Genomic DNA, 21780 nt, shown 5'->3' with positions numbered 1-21780 from the left:
AACAGACATTTGTATCTAAGAGACACAAAGATCCCCTAACAAAATCAACCTAAAAACGTCTATACCAAGATATACAGGGTTAAAATGGCGAAAAGTAGTGATAAAAACAATTTTTTTTAAAAACAGCAAAAAAAAAAAAAAAAAAAAAAAAAAAAGAAGACAGTTACACACAAGGAAACTCCATAAAATTCTCAGCAGATATTTCAGCAGAAACTCTGCAGGCCAGAAGAAAGTGGCATGATATATTCAAAGTGCCAAAAGGGAAAAATCTGCAACCAAGAATACCCTAACCTACAAGGCTATCATTCTGAAGAAAAGGAGAGAGAAAGATTTCTTGGACAAACTAAAACTAGAAGAGTTCATGACCACTAAACCAGCCCTACAAAAATATTAAAGGGGACTCTTTGAAAGGAAAAAAAAAAAAGACCATAAGTGCATAAGTGAGAGTATGAAAAGTAGGAAATCCAAAAGCATTAAAAATAAATATATCTGTAAAAATCATACAGGAGATTCACAAAATAAAAGGATATAAAATATGACACCATATACCTATGATGTGAAGGAAAGAGGAGTCAAGAATGGGATAAAACATAAGCGACCATGAATTTAATGTAGATATATGCAGATATTATATACAAAACAAGTGGTAACCACAAATCAAAAATCAGTAATAGATATGCAAAGGATGAACAGAAAGGAATCCAACTATATCACTAAAGAAAGCCAACAAACCATGAAAGAGAGCAAAAGATCAAAGAAAAACTACAAAAAGAACCACAAAACAATTAACAGAATTATCTACCAATAATTGCTTTGAATATAAATGGACTAAATGCTCAATCAAAAGACTGGATTCTGGGTGGCTCAGTTGGCTAAGGGTCCAACCCTTGGTTTCGGCTCAGGCCATGATTTCATGGTCTGGGACTGAACCTTGCGTCCAGGGGCAGAGTCTGCTTGTCCCTCTCCCTCCCACTACCAGCTCATTCTCTCTTTCTGTCTCTCTAAAATAAACAAAAACAAATAAATAATCTTTTTTTTTTTTTTAAGACATAAGGTGACAGAATAAATTTCAAAAAAAAAACACAACAAGCAACATCTATATGAGCCTACAAGAGACTCATTTCAGACTGGTAGACACCTGAGGATGGAAGATGAGTGGATAGAGAAACATCTATCATGCATATGGTGTCTAAAGAAAGCCAGGGTAGCAATACTTATTTCAGAAAAAATAGACTTTAGAACAAAAACTGTAACAAATGACAAAGATGGGCACTATATAATAATAAAGGGACAATCCGGGGCACCTGGGTGGCTCAGTGGGTTAAAGCCTCTGCCTTCGGCTCAGGTCATGATCCCAGAGTCCTGGGATCGAGCCCTGCATCAGGCTCTCTGCTGAGCGGGGAGCCTGCTTCCTCCTCTCTCTCTCTGCCTGCCTCTCTGCCTGCTTGTGATCTGTCTGTCAAATAAATAAATAAAATCTTTAAAAAAAAAATAAATAAAGGGACAATCCAACGTGAGGATATAACAATTGTAAATATTTATGCACCCAACATGGCAGCACCCAAATACATAAAACAATAACAAACATAAAGGATATAATCGACAGTAATATGGTAACAGTAGGGGACTTTAACACCTGACTTATATCAACGGACAGATCCTCCAAACAGAAAATCAACAAGGAAACAATGGCTTTGAATGACACACTGAACCAAAAGGATTTTACAGACATATTCAGAACATTCTATCTTAAAACAGTAGAATACACATTCTCAAGTACACATGGGACAGTGTCCAGATCAGATTTGCCTCTTAAGCCACAAAACAAGTCTCAACAAGTTCAAAAAAACTAAGTCAATACCATGCATATTTTTTGACCACAATACTATGAAACTAGAAATCACAAGAAAAAAATCTGGAAAGAGCGCAAATATATGGAAGCTAAATAACATTCTACAAAACAAAGATGGGGAAAGAAATCAAAGAGTACATGGATATAGATGCAAATGAAAGCACAATGGCCCAAAATCTGTGGGATGCAGAAAACGCAGTTCTAAGAGGGAAGTGTATAGCAATACAGGTCTACTTCACAAAACAAGAAAAATCTCAAATAAAAAACCTAAAGTTACACCTAAAGGACAGAGGAAAAAAAAAAAAGAGAAGAACAAACATAAACCCAAACCAGGAGAAGGAAGAAGATAATAAAATTAAGAGCAGAAATAAATGATATAGAAACTAAAAAACCAACAGATCAATGAAACCAGGAGTTGGTTCTTTGGAAAGATCAACAATAAAATTGATAAACCTCCAGCCAAACTCATTTAAAAAAAAAAAAAAAAGCAAGCGAGCAAGAGAGAAGACTCAAACAAAATCACAAATCAGAGGAGAAATAACAACCAACACTACAGAAATACAATTATAAGAGAATATTATGAGAAATTGTATGCCAATAAATTTTACAACCTAGAAGAAATGGATAAATTCCTAGAAACATAACCTATGAAAACTCCCAAAAAACAAAAGTCCCGGGTCAGATGGCTTTCCAGGCAAATTCTGCCAAACATAAAAGAAGAGTTAATACCTGGGTGGCTCAGTTAAGTATCCAACTCTTCATTTCAGGTCATGTCATGATCTCAGGGTTTGGGATCAAGCCCCATGTCAGGCTCCACACGGAGCCTGCTTATGATTCTCTCTCCCTCCCTCTCCCTCTGCCCCGTCTCCCTCTGGGGGTAGGTGGAAGAAGAAAAGTTAATACTATTCTTTTCAAACTTTTCCAAAATACAAGAGGAAGGAAAACTTCCAAATTCTTTCCATGAGGCCAGATGAAGACAGTACTTAAAAAAAAAAAAAAAAAGAAAAAGAAAAAAGGAACTACAGGTCAATATCTGATGAATACAGATGGAAAAATCCTCAACATAATATTAGTAAATCCAATCCAACAATACATTAAAAAAATCATTCACATGATCAAATCAAGTGGGATTTGTTTGCAGGATCCAAGGATAGACTGACATCCATAAATTAATCAATGTGATACAACACATCATAAGAGAAAAGATAAAAACCATTAATCATCATTTCAATAGATATAGAAAAATCATTTGGCAAAGTACAACATCCATTCACAATAACAACTCTCAACAAGCTTAGTCTAGAGGGAACATACTTCAACATAGACAAACCATGAGAGACTGTGGACTCTGAGAAACAAACTGAGGGTTTTGGAGGGGAGGGGGTGGGGGGTTGGTTGAGCCTGGTGGTGGGGAGTAAGGAGGGCAGGTATTGCATGGAGCACTGGGTGTGGTACATAAACAATGAATGTTGGAACACTGAAAAAAAATTAAGTTAAATGGACAAACTGGTTAGAATGTATATTAAAAAATAATAAAGGTCAGATATGAAAAACTGACAGCCAACATCATACCCAATGGGGAAAAACTGAGAGTTTTCCCCCTAAGGTCAAGAACAAGACAAGGATGTCCACTCTCACTACTTTTATTCAACATAGTACTGAAGTCCTAGACACAGCAATTAGACAACAAAAACAAATAAAAGGCATTCAAATTGGTAAGGAAGAGATAAAACTTTCACTACTTGCGGATGATATGATAGGATATATAGAAAACACAAAAGACTCCACTGAACAATTACTAGAACTGATAAATAAATTCAGTAAATCTGTATGATACAAAACCAATGTGTAGGAATCTGTTGCATTCCTATGCACTAATAATGAAGCAGCAGAAAGTGAAATTAAGAAAACAATCCTACTTATGATTGCACCAAAAACAATAAAACACCTAGGAATAAACTTAACCAAAAAGGTGAAAGAACTATACTCTGAAAATTATTAAACAGTGATGAAAAATTGAAGATAATACAAAGAAACAGAAAGATATTCCATGCTCAGGGGTTGGAAGAACAAATATTGTTAAAATGTACCACCCAAAACAATCTACACATTAAATACCATAAAAATACCAATAGCATTTTTCACAGAACTATAATAAACAATCCTAAAAGTTGTATGGAGTCACAAAAGACCCCAAATAGCCAAAGCAATCTTGAAAAAGAAAAATGAAACTGGAGGTATCACAACTCCAGACTTCAAGTTATATTACAAACCTGCAATATTCAAAACAGTATGGTACTGGCATAAAAACAGACACAGAGATCCATGGAACAGAATAGAAAATCCAGAAGTAAACCCACAGTTATATGGCCAATTAATCTTCAATAAAGCAAGAAAGAATACCCAATGGGAAAAAGATCATCACCATTCATACAAATGGTGTTGGGAAAGCTGGACAGCAACATTCCAAACAATGAAATTGGACCACTTTCTTTCACCACACACATTAAAAAAAAACAAAAATGGATTAAAGACCTAAATATGAGACCTAAAACCATAGAAATCCTTGAAGTGAGCACAGGCAGTAATTGCTTTGACATTAGCCATAAGGACAATTTTTCTATATATGTCTCCGGAGACAAAGGAAATAAAAGCAATAATAAAAAGTGACTGCACAGTGTAGGAAACAATCAACAAAACTACAAGGCAACCTACTGAATGGGAGAAGATATTTGCAAATGACATAGCTGATAAAGTTAGTATTCAAAGTATATAAAAAACTGATAAAGCTCAACACCCAAAAAACAAATAACCCATATAAAAAAATGGGCAGGAGGGCGCCAGAGTGGCTCAGTTGGTTGAGCGACTGCCTTCGGCTCAGGTCATGATCCTGGAGTCCCGGGATCAAGTCCCACACTGGGCTCCCTGCTTGGCAGGAAGTCTGCTTCTCCCTCTGACCCTCCCCCTTCTCATGCTTTCTCTCTCTCTCTCTCTCAAATAAATAAATAAAATCTTTTTAAAAAAATGGGCAGGAGACAGGGCCAACGGACACCATAAAAGATGTTCAACATCACTCATCAGGGAACTACAAATCAAAACCACAATGGGTATCACTTCACACCTGTCACAATGACGAAAATCAAAAAACACAAGAAACAAGTGTTGGTAAGAATGTGGGAAAAAAAATCTTGGGCACTGGTGATGGGACTACGAACTACTATGGCCACAGTGGGAGAGTTATGGAGGTTTCCCCCCAAAATTAAAAATATAACTACCCTACAATCCAGTAAGCACACTACTAGGTGTTCACCCCCAAAATACAAAAACACTAATTCAGAGAGATACGTGCACCCCCGTGTTTAGGGCAGCATTATTTATAATATTCAAACTATGGAAGCAGCCCAAGTGTTCACTGCTAGATGAATGGATAAAGATGTGATATGTGCATGTGTGTATGTATGTGCGCGTGTGTATTATTCAGCCATAGAAAAGATTGAAAACTTGCCATTTGCCACAATAGGGATGGAATTAGAGAGTATAGTACTAAGCAAAATAAATCAATCAGAGAATGGCAAATACCACATGATTTCACTCACATGTGCAATTTGAGACAAAATGAACGAACCAAAAAAAAAAAAAAAAAAGAGAGAGAGAGAGACACACACACAAACCAACAAAGAAACTCTTAATTATAGAAAACAAACTGATGGTCACCAGAGGGGAGGTGGATGGGGCGATAGTGAAATAGGTGAAGGAGATTAAAGATATACTTATCATGATGAGTGCTGAGTAGAATGTACAAAATTGCTAAATCACTATATTGTACACCTGAAAGTAATATAACACTGTATGTTAACTATACTGGAATTAAAGTTAAAAATTTAATTAAAGAGTCATTATATACTGATAAAATGGTTAAATCACCAGGGAAATATAACCATTGTAAATATATATGCTCCTCACTTTGGAACAGTTAAATATGTTAAGTAAATACAAACAGATCTGAAGGGAGATCAACAGATGACAATAGAATAATAGCAAGGGCATCAATACTCCACTTTCAGTAATGAACAGATTATCCAGAGAGTAAATCAATAATGAAACATTCAATTTGAACCATACTTTAGACCAAAGGGACCTAAGAGACATATACAGAGTATTTCACCCAATAGGAACAGAAGATACCTTCTTCTCAAGTGCCCACAGAAAATTCCCCAAGATATATCATATGACAGGTTACAAAACAAGCCTTTGTAATTTTAATTAATCTAAAAGTATATCAAGTATCTTTTCTTACCACAATAGCATGCAATTAGAAATCAATAACAGGAAGAAAACTGGAAATGTATAAATACATGGAAATCAAACATATTACTGGACAACCAGTGGGTCAAAGAAGAAATAAAAAGTGAAATAAAAAAAAGATCTTAAATGAATATGGAAACACACATACCAAAAATTATGGGTTACAGCAAAAGCAGATCTAAGAGGGCGTTCATAGCAATAAGCACCTATGCCAAAAAACAAGAAATATCTCCAACAAACAACCTAACTTTACACCTCAAGAAATAAAAACAAAAAAAAAGAACTAAGCCCAAACTTAGCAGAAGAAGAAAATTAACAAAGATCAGAGAAGAAAGAAATGAAATAGAAACCACAAAAGCAATAAAAAAGGATCAATGAAACCAAAACCTGCTTTTTTTGAACTGATAAAAAAAAAATAACAAACCTTTAGCTAGATTACTAAAAGAAAAATGACTTAAATAAACAAAACCAGACATGAAAGAGGAAATTACAACTGACACCAAAGAAATATAAAGAATCAAATAAACTATAATAATTATATGCCAATTAACTAGACAACCTAGAAGAAATTCCCAGAAATATTAAAACTTCTAAGACTGAATCATAACAAAATAGAAAATCTGAAGATACCAATAATGAGACTGAATGAGAAATCAAAAATCTCCCAACAAAGAAAAGCCCAGGACCAGATAATTCTCCTGGTAAAATCTACCAAATATTTATTTATTATTATTATTTTTTAAAGATTTTATTTGACAGAGAGAGATCACAAGTAGGCAGAACAGCAGGGAGAGAGAGAAGGGGGGAAGCAGGCTCCCCGCAGAGCAGAGAGCCCGATGCGGGACTCGATCTCACGACCCTGAGATCATGACCTGAGCCGAAGGCAGAGGCTTTAACCCACTGAGCCACCCAGGCGCCCCTCTACCAAATATTTAAAGAAGAATTAACACCAACCCTTCTCAAACTCTTCCAAAAAATTGAAAAGGAAGGAGTACTCCCAAACTCATTATATGAAGATGGCATTACCCTAATCTCAAAGCCAAATAATGACACTACAAGCAAAGAAAACTACAGGCCAATAACCCTGATAAATACGGAGGCAAATATTTTCAACAAAATACTAGCAAGATGAATTCAACACTACATTCAATCATGCCATGATCAAGTGGGCTTTATACTTGGGATGCCAGAATGAATCAATATACACCAATCAATAAGATAGTACATCACATTAACAGAATACAAGAAAAAAAATCATATAATCACCCCAATAGATGAAGAAAACATAGTTGACAAAATACAACTTCCATTCAGGATTAAAAACTCTCAAGAAAATTTGGTAGTAAATCAGAAACATAGTAAATGCCATATTTGGCAAGGCCACAGCAAGCATTGTATCAATGGTGAAAGGCTTAAAGTTTTTTCTCTTATATAAGGAATAAAACAAGGATGCCCAATCTCACCACTCCTATATAACACAGTAATTGACATGCTAGCCAAAGCAATGAGGTAAGAAATAGAAAAAGGCAGCCAAATTAGAAAGGAAGTAAAACTGTTTTTGTTTGTGGATATGATTTTATATATAGAAAATCCTAAAGACTTCACTAAAAAGTGTTAAAATAGTAAGTTCAGCAATGTTGAAGGAAACAAAAATCAACATACAGAAATCAACTGCATTTCTATACAGTAACAATATATGAAAATAAACCTCTTTCACAATAGCATGAAAAACAATAAAATACTTAGGAATAAATTTAACCAAGGTGGGAAAAGACCTACATACTGAGAACTCTTAGACTCTGATGACACAAATGGAAAGATATCCCATGTTCATGAATTGAAAGAATGAATATTGTTAAAATGTCCATACTACCCAAAGCCATCTATACATTAAATATCACTTCTATGAAAATTTCAAGGACACGTTTCATAGACATAGGGAAAAAATCCTAAAATTTGTATAGAATCAAAAAAGGTTCCAAATGGCCAACACAATTTGGAGAAAGAAAAACAAAGTTGGAGTCACCACACTCCCTTACTGCAAAGTCTACTATAAAGCTATAGTAATCAAAACAGTATGGTACTGGCATAAAAACAGACACCATAGAACAATGATAAGAATTCAGAGCACAGAAATAAGCCCTCACATCAACTAATCAACTAATATTTGATCAACTAATATTTGACAGAGAAGCCAAGAGTACTCAGTAAGGAGAGGATCATCTCTTCAGTAAATAATGTTAAGCAAACAGGAAAATCACATGCTGAAAAATGAAACTGGACTCCTATCTTAAATATTATTTTATAAAAATCACTTTACACCATAAAATGACATAAGAGTCAATCTACCAAAATCATATCATTGAAGATTGTCTAATGACATGAGAAAAAGCTCAGTATTATTTAGGGTATCATGACCTACAAAGCAGTATACTCATTTTGATCCAAATTTTACTTATGAAATTGGTAACTCTTGGTGATAAGAGTATGGACCACATTTGCTTTATTTAAACTTTATTTCACTTCTAATTTTTCTATAATAGCCATGTATTACTTTTATAACCATAATAAAAATATATTATTTAAAAAATACAAATTCAGAAGAATAGAGCAAAGTGGAGGAGGAAAAGGACAATGAATAGGTAGAGAGTTTTGAGAGAGAAGAAAAACACGTTTTCTTGGGACTAGAATGAGGAGATGAGCATGAGTTCAGAAATAAATGGTATGAAGGCAGAAATTTAAGGGGTCATAATTATTAACCATATTTTTCTCTATGAAATAGAAGATAATGCTATCTTTTTATTGAGAGGAGGATGAAATGTAAAAGGGCTGAGGAAAATTAGCAGAATTAGCAGAAAGGCAAGAAGAATAATGAGAAAAGATTTCTAGGAGGCAGTAATTGGTCCAGCTTAGTTTAAAGATCATCATTTTTATCAACATGAATCTATACAACAGTATAACATTCATCTATTAGAACCCCTCAGTATTTATATATATATAAGCATGAGGTAGACATATAGTTGAATCGATCTAAATTTGGGCTTTTGGAGTGTAGACAAAGGACAAGAGAGTAAAGATGCTGAGAATGATATCAAAAAGGCAAAGATATGAACAATGGCGTCTAGGCTGACCAAACAAAGAACTCAGAAAGTGGCATTACAGCGTCAGAAAATGGAAGGGTCCAAAGCCTAGAGGTTTCGGTCAAGTCAGAGCTGCTCTGTGACGACGGCTGAGAGACCCAGGGGAGCGGAGAGCTATGGGAGACGTTGCTGTATTAGGGATTAAGATTACAGAGGTGTGTCTGCTCCGGCTGTCAACACAGAGAGGACGGCTGTGGAAGAAAGCGGGGAAGCAGACTGACTCGAGATGAAAGACAGAAATGGCCCGTTCAGGCCTGAGGCCAAGCGCTGGGTGAGTCTTTCACGTGGATGTTATTGTGCCCAAGTTGATGATAAGAGCTGGGATGAAGAGAGAGACTACAATCAAGGGCTTGCAGCCTTCAGGGAATAAAGGAATGTAACCAGGAAGTCAAGGGATGACAGAAGCAAACAGACATCAACTCCCAAGCACTCCTCTTCCAAGTTTACCACAACTCCCTGCGCATTCATGAAAAAGGAACATCCATTTCAAAATATTATGATACTTTAATCCTAAAATCAGTAAAGGCTACTCAGTAACGGGTGAAATACCATTCTGACAATGAAATGAATGGGAAACCATTAAAATATTCAGTGGGTTAAAGCCTCTGCCTTTGGCTCAGGTCGTGATCTCAGGGTCCTGGGATCGAGCCCTGCATAGGGGGGGGTCTCTGCTCAGCGGGGAGCCTGCTTCCTCCTCTCTGCCTGCCTCTCTGCCTACTTGTGATCTCTCTCTCTGTCAAATAAATAAAATCTTTTTAAAAAAAAATTTCAAGAGCCACGTTTTGTGTATGAAAATATTTAATTCTTACTTCAACCTGGCATGGGGTAAAGGTTATCAGAGTATACCAGCACGTGGGGACAGGTAATCACCAAAAATTCAGATTCCCTTAAATAAGATCGTTCACATAAAATATTTTACAAACATATTTTTCATAAGATAAGGCATACTGATGTGAGGTTATTTGGTTTGTTGTACCCTCCTCACCGTCCAAGAACAAATATATTCTGCACAATTTTTCCAAATAATTTACCACTTCCTTGATGATTTTCAGTTTCCTAATGACTGGCTCAGCAAGAAAACTACCAAGCTACTCAACAGTGCAATTCTTGAGCAGGTGCTATCAGAACGTCTTCCAGAGGCAAATCAGGTTTTCTGTCTAAGAGATTTCTGCAGGAGATGGTGTGGCGAGGGAGTGTTTCTCCGATTGTAAAGAAACCTGTTGTGATATTTTTTCCCTTTTATGCAGTAGACTCCAACATTTTTCAAGCACCCTTGTCAGTCAAATATGTAAATATATCAAAACATGTATATATTTTAACAGGTTGTATAAATGTACTCTTACTAGTCTATACATTAAATTTTTTAAAAACTTAATTTTTCTTATTTTTTATATAGTAAATAAATAAAAGCAGAAAGTTTAACATACCCTTCCCCACCAGTGACCTGTGCTGTGAACCACCCCTTCTTGCAGACCACTTCTAGAGAGACTGGAATAAATTCTGTTCATACACAATGTGTGCTTCCTTCCAGCTATAAGAGACCGAACCTGCCAATAGTGTGGACATCAATGATAAAAGTGACGTCAATCCACAACATACATAGTTACCAAGCAGTCTAACGGTCACTCTAAGACTGAAGTTTCTTTTGAATCAACTTAAGAAATAGTTCACATCTTAGAAAGGAATAAAGAAAAAAAGAACTCACTTTGGTAGATGAAATATTTTTAAATAATGACTTAATACCAGATTTTAGGCACACATGAAAATATAAGCCACTCTATTCACTAACTTATCAAAAATTAATTGTATGGCCATGGCATACCTTGCATTTCTCCTACACACTAACTATATTTATATGTTTTGTAACCCACAGTCTCTCTTCAGATATGGAAATGACCATAGAGTGATGAAATGAATTTCTAAATTATTTTAATACAACACAGGAGCAGACTAGACACTGGCAATTTAGAGTAGACTGCCAGTTATCAATTCTACCTCCTAAAACTAGACTGTAAGTTCCTCAAAGATAAGGACTATATTTATTTGATCATTACTATAAACCTAGTAGCACTTAGCACAGTGACGACATGCAGTAAGCATTCAATGCTTACAACTTTGCTGGTGGGGTGGAAGAAAAGGGACAAAGAAAGGGAGTGGATAAAGAATTAAATAAACCAAAGTCTGAGAACAAACTGTAAGAATGATTTTAGTGTCCCCAATGTATAGTTTGACTATAACTACTAATGATATTTCTTCTGACATATATATATATATATATGGATATATATGGGGATACACACAGACACACACATATACATGTATATATATAGACATATATATATATCCATGTATATGGATATATATAGGGGGATATATATATCCATCAAAGGCCCATGATCCTGGTTAACATCCTGCACCTGCACTTAGTATAGAATTCAAGACTCTGAGACTCAAGAGGAGAATCCATCCCAAATCAGGACCAAGTCCGCAATTAAAACTTCATTCATGGGCGCCTGGGTGGCTCAATGGGTTAAGCCACCGCCTTAAGCTCAAATCATGATCCCAGGGTCCTGGGATCGAGCCCTGTATTGGGCTCTCTGCTCAGCAGGAAGCCTGCTTCCCCATCTCTCTCTCTGCCTGCCTCTTTGCCTGCTTGTGATCTCTCTGTGAAATAAATAAATAAAATCTTTTTAAAGAAAAAGTTCATTCACTTCCAAGTTTTATGAAAAAATAAAAGGTATTATATTTTTTATTTTTTATTTTTTTAGATTTTATTTACTTGTCAGAGAGTGCACCAGCAGGGGGAGTGCAGGCCGAGGAAGAAGCAGGCTCCCCGCCGATCAGGGAGCCTGATGTGGGACTTGATCCCAGGACCCTGGGATCATGACCTGAGCCAAAGGCAGACGCTTAACTGACTGAGCCACCTAGGCATCCCTAAAAGGCATTATTCTTATTGTAAAAGTAATAGAAGTACTTTAAGGAAAACTGGTAAAATACAGGAAAGTGGAATTTAACATTATCATATTTCGACCATGCAAAGACAAACACTATTAACATTTTATATGTTAAATTCATACCAAATTTTAATATTCCTATTAGTACAACTTTTTGTAATGCTATAAGGGGCTCATGGACAACTAAAATGAAAAAAAAAAAAGTACAGTAATTCCAAGTATGCTTAATGAGGGAAGACTTAGGATCTTGGAAGAGTTTCCAAACTAAACTCTCATGAGATGATGAGCTCTTTAAGGAAAGATGCCTTGTTCTAGTCTTCTTTCTTAAGGCCCAGCCATTGGATCAAGCCCTGTATCTACTATTCGCTCTGTAAATGTTCACTGAATAGACGTCAGAGAGAGAGGTAATCAGCAAACCTCTATTGTTGGAACTCTGCCTTCTCTGCCAAACTCCTTCCTGATGATCTTCATTCTCTAGCATTCACTGCTGAATACTTCAACTACAGTAACGATGAAGATCTTGCTGTAGCCTAAAAGGAAATCTGCTTTATTCTTCCCTAAGTTCCATCATATCATTTCCTTCTTCACTTAGCTAAGTTCTAGTCATTCCTTGCAATTCCCCTCAGAAGTCATGTTCTTCAAGAGGTCTCCCCTGATGCTATTTTGCCCCTCCCAGGCTTAGCTAAGTGCTAATGTTCTGGGCTCCCATCATACCCAGTGCAAGCATCTAACACTGCAATTGCCATGGAACGTGAAAATTAGCCACTTATACATACTACTCACTCACACACCGTAAGTTCTTTGAGACTTCTATCTTCATATGCACAAATACTAGCACAGATTCAGTAAATAGTTATGGAATGAATGAAAGAATGAACATACTCATTCTATTTTTGTTCTAGTTTTTATCTCTTTAATTTGCCTGTTTGTTTAATCAGCTGTTCACTCACAATTTTAATTATCTTAAAAAACCAATAAACAAAACCCTGTCCTGGCCAACAGAAATCAGATATAAAAATAGCAAACATCAAGATCTGTTTATTCATGTAACCAAAAAGTATCCCTTTCTAATTTCTTACAACTAATAATCAATAAACACTCAACAATCACCATTTTCTCTTAAGGTCCTCTATGTCAGATCACATTTTAATAATCACTTTCACAACCACATTTAATACTTATTTCTACTGTTCCTTCTCCCTGGAAAGATAGAAAGTAGGTTCTGCCAACTCTTTTTCTAATGGTGTCATCAGCACTATGGATAAAGGGCTGGTATTCAAGATCGATAAAGAACTTCTCAAACTTGACACCCAAAAACCAAATAATCCAGTCAAGAAATGGGCAGAAGATACAAGCAGACATTTCTCCAAAGAAGGCATACAAATGGCTAAAAGACACATGAAAAAAATGTTCAATATCATTAGCCATCAGGGAAATTCAAATCGAAAAAACCACATTGAGATACACCTTGTATCAGTTAGAATGGCAAAAATTTACAAGGCAGGAAACAACAAATATTGGTGACGTGTGGAGAAAGGGGAACCCTCTTACACTGTTGGTGGGAATGCAAGTTGGTACAGCCGCTCTGGAAAACAGCGTGGAGATTCCTCAAAAAGTTAAAAATAGAGCTACCCTATGACGCAGCAATTGCACTAGTGATTATTTACCTCAAAGATACAGATATAGTGGGCTAGTGGGCGCCTAGGTGGCTCAGTGGGTTAAAGCCTCTGCCTTCGGCTCAGGTTATGATCCAGCCCCGCATCGGGCTCTCTGCTCAGCAGGGAGCCTGCTTCATTCTCTCTCTGCCTGCCTCTCTGCCTACTTATGATCTCTGTCAAATAAATAAATAAAATCTTAAAAAAAAAAAGATACAGATATAGTGAATAGAAGGGCCACGTGCACCCCAATGTTCATAGCAGTCAAGTCCACAATAGCCAAACTGGCGAAGGAGCTGAGATGCTCTTCAACGGAAGAATGGATAAAGAAGATGTGGTCCATATATACAATGGAATATTCTCAGCCATCAGAAAGGATGAATACCCAACATTTGCACCAACATGGATGGGACTGGAGAAGATTATGCTGAGTGAAATAAGTCAAACAGAGAAAGTCAATTATCATATGACTTCACTTATTTGTGGAACTATATAAGGAAAGGCATGGAAGACACTAGGAGATGGAAGGGAAAAATAAATGGGGGGGATCAGAGTGGGAGACGGACCATGAGAGACTCTGAACTCTGGGACAAACAATCTGAGGGTTTCAGAGGGGAGGGATGTGGGGGGATGGGTTAGCCCAGTGATGGGTATGAAGGAGGGCACGGATTGCATTAGAGCACTGGGTGTTCTATGCAAATAGTGGCTCACGGAACACTACATCAAACATGAATGATGTACTGTATGGTGACTAACATAACAAAATAATAATTAAAAATAACAATGGTGTCATCAGGTCTGCTCGTAACTGCTTCTAGAGCCCCTCCCTTTAATCTCTTCCAATTTAGTTTGCTCTTGTTGCATCAAGAGAATGACTCCATATGCTCACAATCAAGCTAAATACGAGGAACTGCTATTTCCTAACACCTGGAATTCCGCTCACACAGAACCCACAGTGTTAGCCTTTAAGGCCATCCATCCCACACTCATCTCTACCAGCATCTGCCGCCTTATTTCCTCTAAAAAAACTGATTGCCTTGTGCTTTCAGGTATGCACTTCCTACTGAGCCAAGCAAATATCCTTGCTGAACACCACAGTAAGTTTGTAAATTCCTTCACTGTTGCCTTTGCACATGCTTCAGAGTCCTCCCCATTCTCTTCCTGCCCTCACTCGTCTTTAAAATCCCTATGCACAACTCTCTTCCTCCGAGTAAGTTTTCTCAGTTTTCTCCAGGTCACATCATTCGCTCCTTTTACTAAACAATCCTTCAACATTTACATTTTACTTGAACTAATAATATTTTAGTCCTTATTGTTTGTTTCTCTGCAAATGTTCTAGAAGATTGTTACGCGCATGCTCTTCAACCTCCGAGAACAGGTGTACTGCTCTCCCCTACAGAGCTTACTCCAGCAGCAAGCACTCACACAAGCCGATTTCTTAAAAGGTGTTGTTACTTACTACCCACCATCTACGGAACTCCACAAACGCTGCCGGACTAAGTAAACTGGACGCTCATATCCAACAAACTATTTACAAGAGATAGTAAAATAAAGAAAAGAGAATGAATTTAAATTAGAGACAGCTCGGTGGCTCGGCACATTAAGCATCGGACTCTTGGTTTCAGCTCAGGTCATGATCTCAGGGTCATGAGATCGAGCCCCAGGTCAGCTCCACACTCAGCATGCAGTACGCTTGTCCCTCTCTCTCCCCTTCTGCCCCTCCCCTGGCTCATGAGCTCTCTCTCCAATCAATCAATCAATCAATCAATCAATAAAATCTTTTAAAAAAATTAGTGTTTAAAATCAGCAATGCTTCCCATACTACTACTCGGCGTTTAACATGTGCAGGGAGATGGTTCACACGTATTCTCATGCTACTTTTGCTTTTAGGTCCATCCCCTTCCTCCTCACCCCTTTTTCTACCCAATGTCTAGACGAAGAAAACCCGAAGCAAAATGGAAAGCGTACTGGAGAATATCAGGTTTCATGTGAGTGCCATGGCTCGCATTTACGGTATGAGGCCATCGTGTCAATATTCTGTACACTGAGAGCTTTACTTAGAGTCCCCCAATGTCCAAGGATAATTAGTATCTTAGATAATTTCTACCAGAGGGCTTGATAAATTTATTTATCTAGACAATATAGCAAGAAGAAACAATAAAAGAAAATGCCACAATAAAGCTTTCTGCCCATCCTATAGTGTTACTAGGCTAATAAAAAATTTACTTTTTCTTAGAATATTATATAAGAAATTTTTCAAAATGCTATTCTGAATAAAAATTCATCTGATTTAGTCATTTTTATATCAGTTCTTTTAAAGAACAAACTAAAACTATCAAACCTGTTGAGGGAGAGGGAGGTGGGGTTATGGACATTGGGGAGGGTACGTGCTATTGTGAGTGCTGTGAAGTATGTAAACCTGGTGATTCACAGACCTGTACTCCTGGGGCTAATAATACATTATATGTTTATAAAAAAATTTAAAAACAAAAACAAAAACAAAACCTGTTAAGATACTCAGCTAGTGAATAAAACAAGCTTGATTAGTATTTTAAACACTAACTTACAGGATCAGCAGGTCCACAGAATTCTCGAAATGTCTTTGTAGGATTATTCTGTTGAATCTCCATTGCTACACAAGGGCCAGAATACATTTCTGTCACCATTTCCTACGATGAACAATATAAAAGAATACTTAAAAATTAGTAAAAATTAATAATCTTCTATTCATCCTCTTTTAATTGCATCACAATTCCAAATCTTAAAATCTTAGTTATCTTTGAATCCTCCTGTCCCCACATGCCAAGCGGCTCCCCAATCCTGTCCATTTCGCCTGCAAAAATGTGTCTTAGAAACGTTCCCTCGTCCAGCTCCTACCACTGCATCACATTAATGCACTGCTTTAGCACTTGACACTTTCACTCGTGAAATGAGCATCTAATACATGTTCCTTTTATTTATTTATTTATTTTGTAAGATTTTATTTATTTATTTGACAGACAGAGAACACAAGTAGGCAGAGAGGCAGGCAGAGACAGAGGAGGAAGCAGGCTCCCTGTTGAGCAGAGAGCCTGATGCGGGGCTCGATCCCAGGACACTAAGATCATGACCCGAGCCAAAGGCAGAGGCTTTAACCCACTGAGCCACCCAGGCGCCCCATAATACATGTTCCTTTTAAAGGCCTCTCCTCTTACACAGAGTCCTATCAAATGAACATTTCTAAAGATATGAATTTCAAAGTGTTTCTTCCAAAGACACTTTTAAAATCATAATCATTTTCAGAAATGAAGAAAACAGGGACCAGACTGTCTCACACTGCACACCCAGAAATGAGACAGTATGTATGAAACAAGAGGTCCCAAACAGCAGCGCAGCATTATGATTCCTGATGGAAGAGAACCAAACGAAGGAAGCCATACGACTGCCCCATCTTACTTCCTGGAGGAATTTTCCAGACAACGGGACACAGACAGGAAACACAACAGAGCCCAACACCCTCACTGAGCAGAAGAAACAAAGACGGGAGTTCGGGGAGACCTGTCGCTCTAGCTACATTCTAATGCGCAATACAGATTACAAGAGGATGTGAGAGAACCCGGGGAAAGTAAGCAGAGAAGTTCACCTGAGTCTTTGGCTAGGAGTCTGCATACGTGCGGAAGAAACTACTCAAAGCCAAGAAGAGAACTGCCAGAATCAGTTAAGTGAAACCATTCACAGAGAGAGCACGAGACTGAGAAGACTCTGCATTTCCACTAGCTGGAGCCGGAAGCCCTGAGGCGATACATGCCTGATGCCCACAATACACCAGGTAGAGTCTCCAGCAGGGCACCGCACCGTAAGAGATGGCCTTCTGTACCGAGTGCTCTGTACCCTTCCTGCAAAGCCTCAGAGCAAGCCTTCAAAAGGTCAAACTGATCCTAATAACTTCACTGAGGGCCAAAACGATGGCAAAGAGTCTTCAAAGCAACATGACATGCATACCACATAACATCATAAATTTCACATTATCCAGAATCCAATAAAAATTACTAGGCATGCAAAGAAATAAGAAAATATGAACCCTCACTAGAAGAAAACTCAATAAATTGATACAGATGTAGCAATGGCAGAAGTGATACTGGCTACACAATGTTAAAACGGGCTATATATGCAAGTTAGAGGGAGAAAACATGGACATGATGCAGAGAAAATCAATAATACTAAAAAGACTCAAAGATAAATAAAATCTTTTAAAAATAAAAATAAATAATGGGGCACCATTATGGAACTTCTAGTGATGAAAACTACATCCGAATTAAATACACTGGGTGGGATGAGCAAAACAAAATACCGCAGAAGGACAATGAAATTGAAGACATGAAATACCAATTACTCAAAAGCAAGCACAGAGAGAAAGAAGATTAAATAAAAATGTCCCATGGTAATTGTTTTTCCAATGACAAGCTGTCTGATATATTCATAATTGGGAGTCCCAGAAAAAGAAAAAAGGGGTGAGGAACAGATAAGGATTCCAAGAATTTGATAAAACTCATAAGCCAACGGATCCAACAGAGTCCAAGAAGAATAAACGCACAGTATGGTGAGCCAATAATTAATCTCGCTAAAATCAAAAAACCCTAATAACAAAAATCCCTTAAAATAACCCTCCGCAGAAAAAGAAAACATCAAACAGGAGAAGAAAGATGTAAATTATAACAACAAAAATTTGTCAATCTATAATTCTATACCCAGGTAGAAAGGTTTTTGTTTGTTTGCTTGGTTTTTGAGAGAGAGAGGGAAAAGGGCAGGGAGCGGAAGAGCGAGAGGGTGAGGGAGAGAAACTTAAGCAGGTTCCACGCCCAGAGCAGAGCCCGAAGCAGGCTCACCGTCACAACCCTGGGATCACGACCGGAGCTGGAACAGAGCTGGACACTTAACCAACTGAGCTGCCCAGGCTCCCTGAAAGATATTTTTCACAAATGAAGGAAAAATAACTTTTTCAGACAGATAAAATGTGAGAGAATTCACTACCAGCATCAAAATGTTAAAGGAAGTTCTTCAGACAGAAGGAAAAAAAGTATCAGACAAAAATAAGGATCTATACAAAACAATGGTAACCATGTGGGTAAATATAAAATACATTTTTTTAGTTGGTGTGAAAGACAATTGATTATTTAAAGCAAAAATATTAGAAACGCATTAGAGGGTTTATAATATAAATAGAAATGAAAACATGTGACAACCATGGCACATACGGAGGGGGACATGGAAGAAGTAAACTCTTTGAAGGTTCCTAGCTATATGCAAAGTGGTATGATGAAAAACACTATCAAAGAAAAACGGCTCTCACAGTGTCTGGGACACTCAACAAATGTTCTTTTCTTCCATACATGGGGAAAAAGTACTTCAGGAAGAAGTGAAAATAAACACCGAGACCCTGAGGCGGAAGTGCAGTTGTGTGTATGAAGATCGGCACAGGAGGGGGTCTCGGGAGCCGAAGTGAGACCACAGGAAAGCCGCAAGAGAGGGGCTCAGACCCCGCAGGGACATGCGAGCCACTCCAATGACTTTGGAGAGTCTATGATACACAATGACCAAGTAAAATAAAGGTAATTTATTACAGAACAATATTTAAATATTCATTGGAACTCAGTCATCACACCTAATAGAAATGCCAGAAGTTAAAAGAGGAAGGAAAGAGCGTCACGACTAATACAGCACACAGAACCCTACTCATTAGAATTCCTAAAGGTTTCCCCCTGAAGTCACTTTGCTATTTTGCAAAGGTCATATGTAATTGATTTCTTATGGATAATTATGTTGAGTCTGATTTCCTGTCTCATGACACTGAAGTACTGCCCACACAGAAATGTCAAGAGCTGAGTTCTCAGTAGGGGCAGAAGGCAGCCGGAACCTGCCATCCAAAAAGAGAGGGTGAATTCTGCCTGCCTTTCTTTCTTTTGCCTCTCTGCTTGTCTTTCAGGGTTAATCAAAAATACCATTAAAAATACAGACATAAAGGGCTATGCAAATGTACAAAATGGACAGAAAAAAACATGTCAGCAAAAGGACTCCATCAAAGGTCACCTGGGTGGCTCAGTGGATTAAGCCTCTGCCTTCAGCTCAGGTCCTAGTCTCAGGGTCCTGGGATAGAGCCCCGCATCGGGGCTCTCTGCTCAGCAGGGAGCCTGCTACCTCCTCTCTCTCTGCCTGCCTCTCTGCCTACTTGTGATCTCTCTCTCTATCAAATAAATAAATTAATTTTTAAAAAAATGTCAGAGTAAGAATCAAATCACATGTTTTTGTCCCTTTAGACTATGCTGCCTCCTCAGATGATTTCACAGGGTCTTCTTGAAGTAGACCGTATGCGGCGTTTAAATACTTACCTCTTCCTTGAGCTTAAACTCCAGTCCTGAATATCAACTGTCCTGAGAAGTAAGAGGCCTTCTGGGAAATACAACGGTCACAACAGCAAGTGAGACTCAGTACCTGCTACCTGACTTTTGGTGTCTCCCATGAACCACTGACAGAGACTTCAACTGCATGTATCTGCAGTGTATGCATACAGAGCCTCACGCAACTTCCTCTGAACAAAACTGAATTATAAGTGCGAAAAGCACTTTTAAAAGCATTAGAATAAGAATATTAATAAGACTATTAGTTACTTTAACAAAATACTACTGGGATAAAAACATTCTTATTTCCCTCTGGAGAAAATTCTCAAAGAAACTTTCCTTAGTTTCAATAGAGTTTTATATCATATAAACACAGAACATCTCATAAAGGTACCTAGGTAATGTTCTAGTTCACGTATATAGTCCATTCTCCCATTAGCAGGATACTCTGAACCAATCATGATTTGGAATATTTGTTTTACACTGAATAAACCACTTCAAGCTGAATAAAAACTGATAAGCATTCCTAAATATGGCTGACAAGGCTAACACTGAAATAATGTTGCTTTTTTTCCCCAAACAGCCCATATACTCTGTTATTAATATCAAGAGATTTAAACAGTGGTTCCAGAGACTGTCTTACTGCGAGTGTCAGACAGAAGAAAGCACATCAGCACCATTCATTCTGGCACAGCCTAATGTTACAGTGTGATATTGCTACGGTCATTCAAATCCCTGATTTCTTAGGGAAAACGACACATCTACCCAGTGATGTTTTTGTTTTTACTCTAGAATCCCCCAAATCAAAAGGAAAAAAACCCCTAAGACTAAATGAATATTACATAAAAATAAATTACATGTATAGTACTTTAAAGCACAATATAGGAGACATTTAGTCAGAGATGAGGGTTTTTTTTTTAAAGTTATTTTTCAAAGGGAAATATGGCCCACCTCAGATGTGTGCACAACACTAGTGCCCTCAACTATCTGTTACCAAATTCAATACCACGTGATATGGCATGAAAATATAAGTGGACGATCAAAAGATACGTCTCCATGGTTTACCTTACATGCAGCAGAGCTATAACATAACCTGAACGGAGGATGGTAGCAGTTTTCAACCATATTTTTTAAGGTAAAATTGAACAAATAAAAGAAGGAAAATATATAGAGATTTAAGAAATGGAGAACATCTGTCACTGATTGAATTAAGAGATAACACATTTTAAAATTCTCCCAATTTAAGAAAAGGCATAACTCTAAAATGAAGCAGCTCGTAAGATGAAGGTTCGGGAAGCTATAACAGAAGGAAACCACCCTGGTTCCTCTAAATAAGGCTGGAAATCACGAGTATGCCGAACATGAAGAAGATGTCACAGTCTTGACTTTGTAGGACTAAATAAGACAAAGGCTCGGGCCAGTTCTCAGACCAGTGCATTTGTCTTTTCTAAAGAAGGCTGAAAGGGAAAGTCATAGAGACGTGGGAAGGAGAATCTAGTC

At 37.5% G+C, this 21780-nt stretch overlaps 1 protein-coding gene across 2 annotated transcripts in view; it reads right to left on the bottom strand.

Annotated features, from left to right (window-relative positions):
• Window positions 1–21780, bottom strand: part of NME7 (NME/NM23 family member 7) — a 257971-nt gene that overhangs the window by 122217 nt on the left and 113974 nt on the right. For both annotated transcript variants that reach the window (XM_080823828.1, XM_080823829.1), the window contains exon 10: window positions 16474–16575. In XM_080823828.1, the coding sequence (XP_080679954.1) occupies window positions 16474–16575 (102 nt within the window). The remainder of the gene's footprint in view (window positions 1–16473; window positions 16576–21780) is intronic.

The sequence above is a fragment of the Martes martes genome (genome assembly GCF_963455335.1).
Source record: "Martes martes genome assembly, chromosome: 15".
Taxonomy (NCBI): Eukaryota; Metazoa; Chordata; class Mammalia; order Carnivora; family Mustelidae; genus Martes; species Martes martes.
This window is presented reverse-complemented; position numbering and strand designations above follow the sequence as displayed.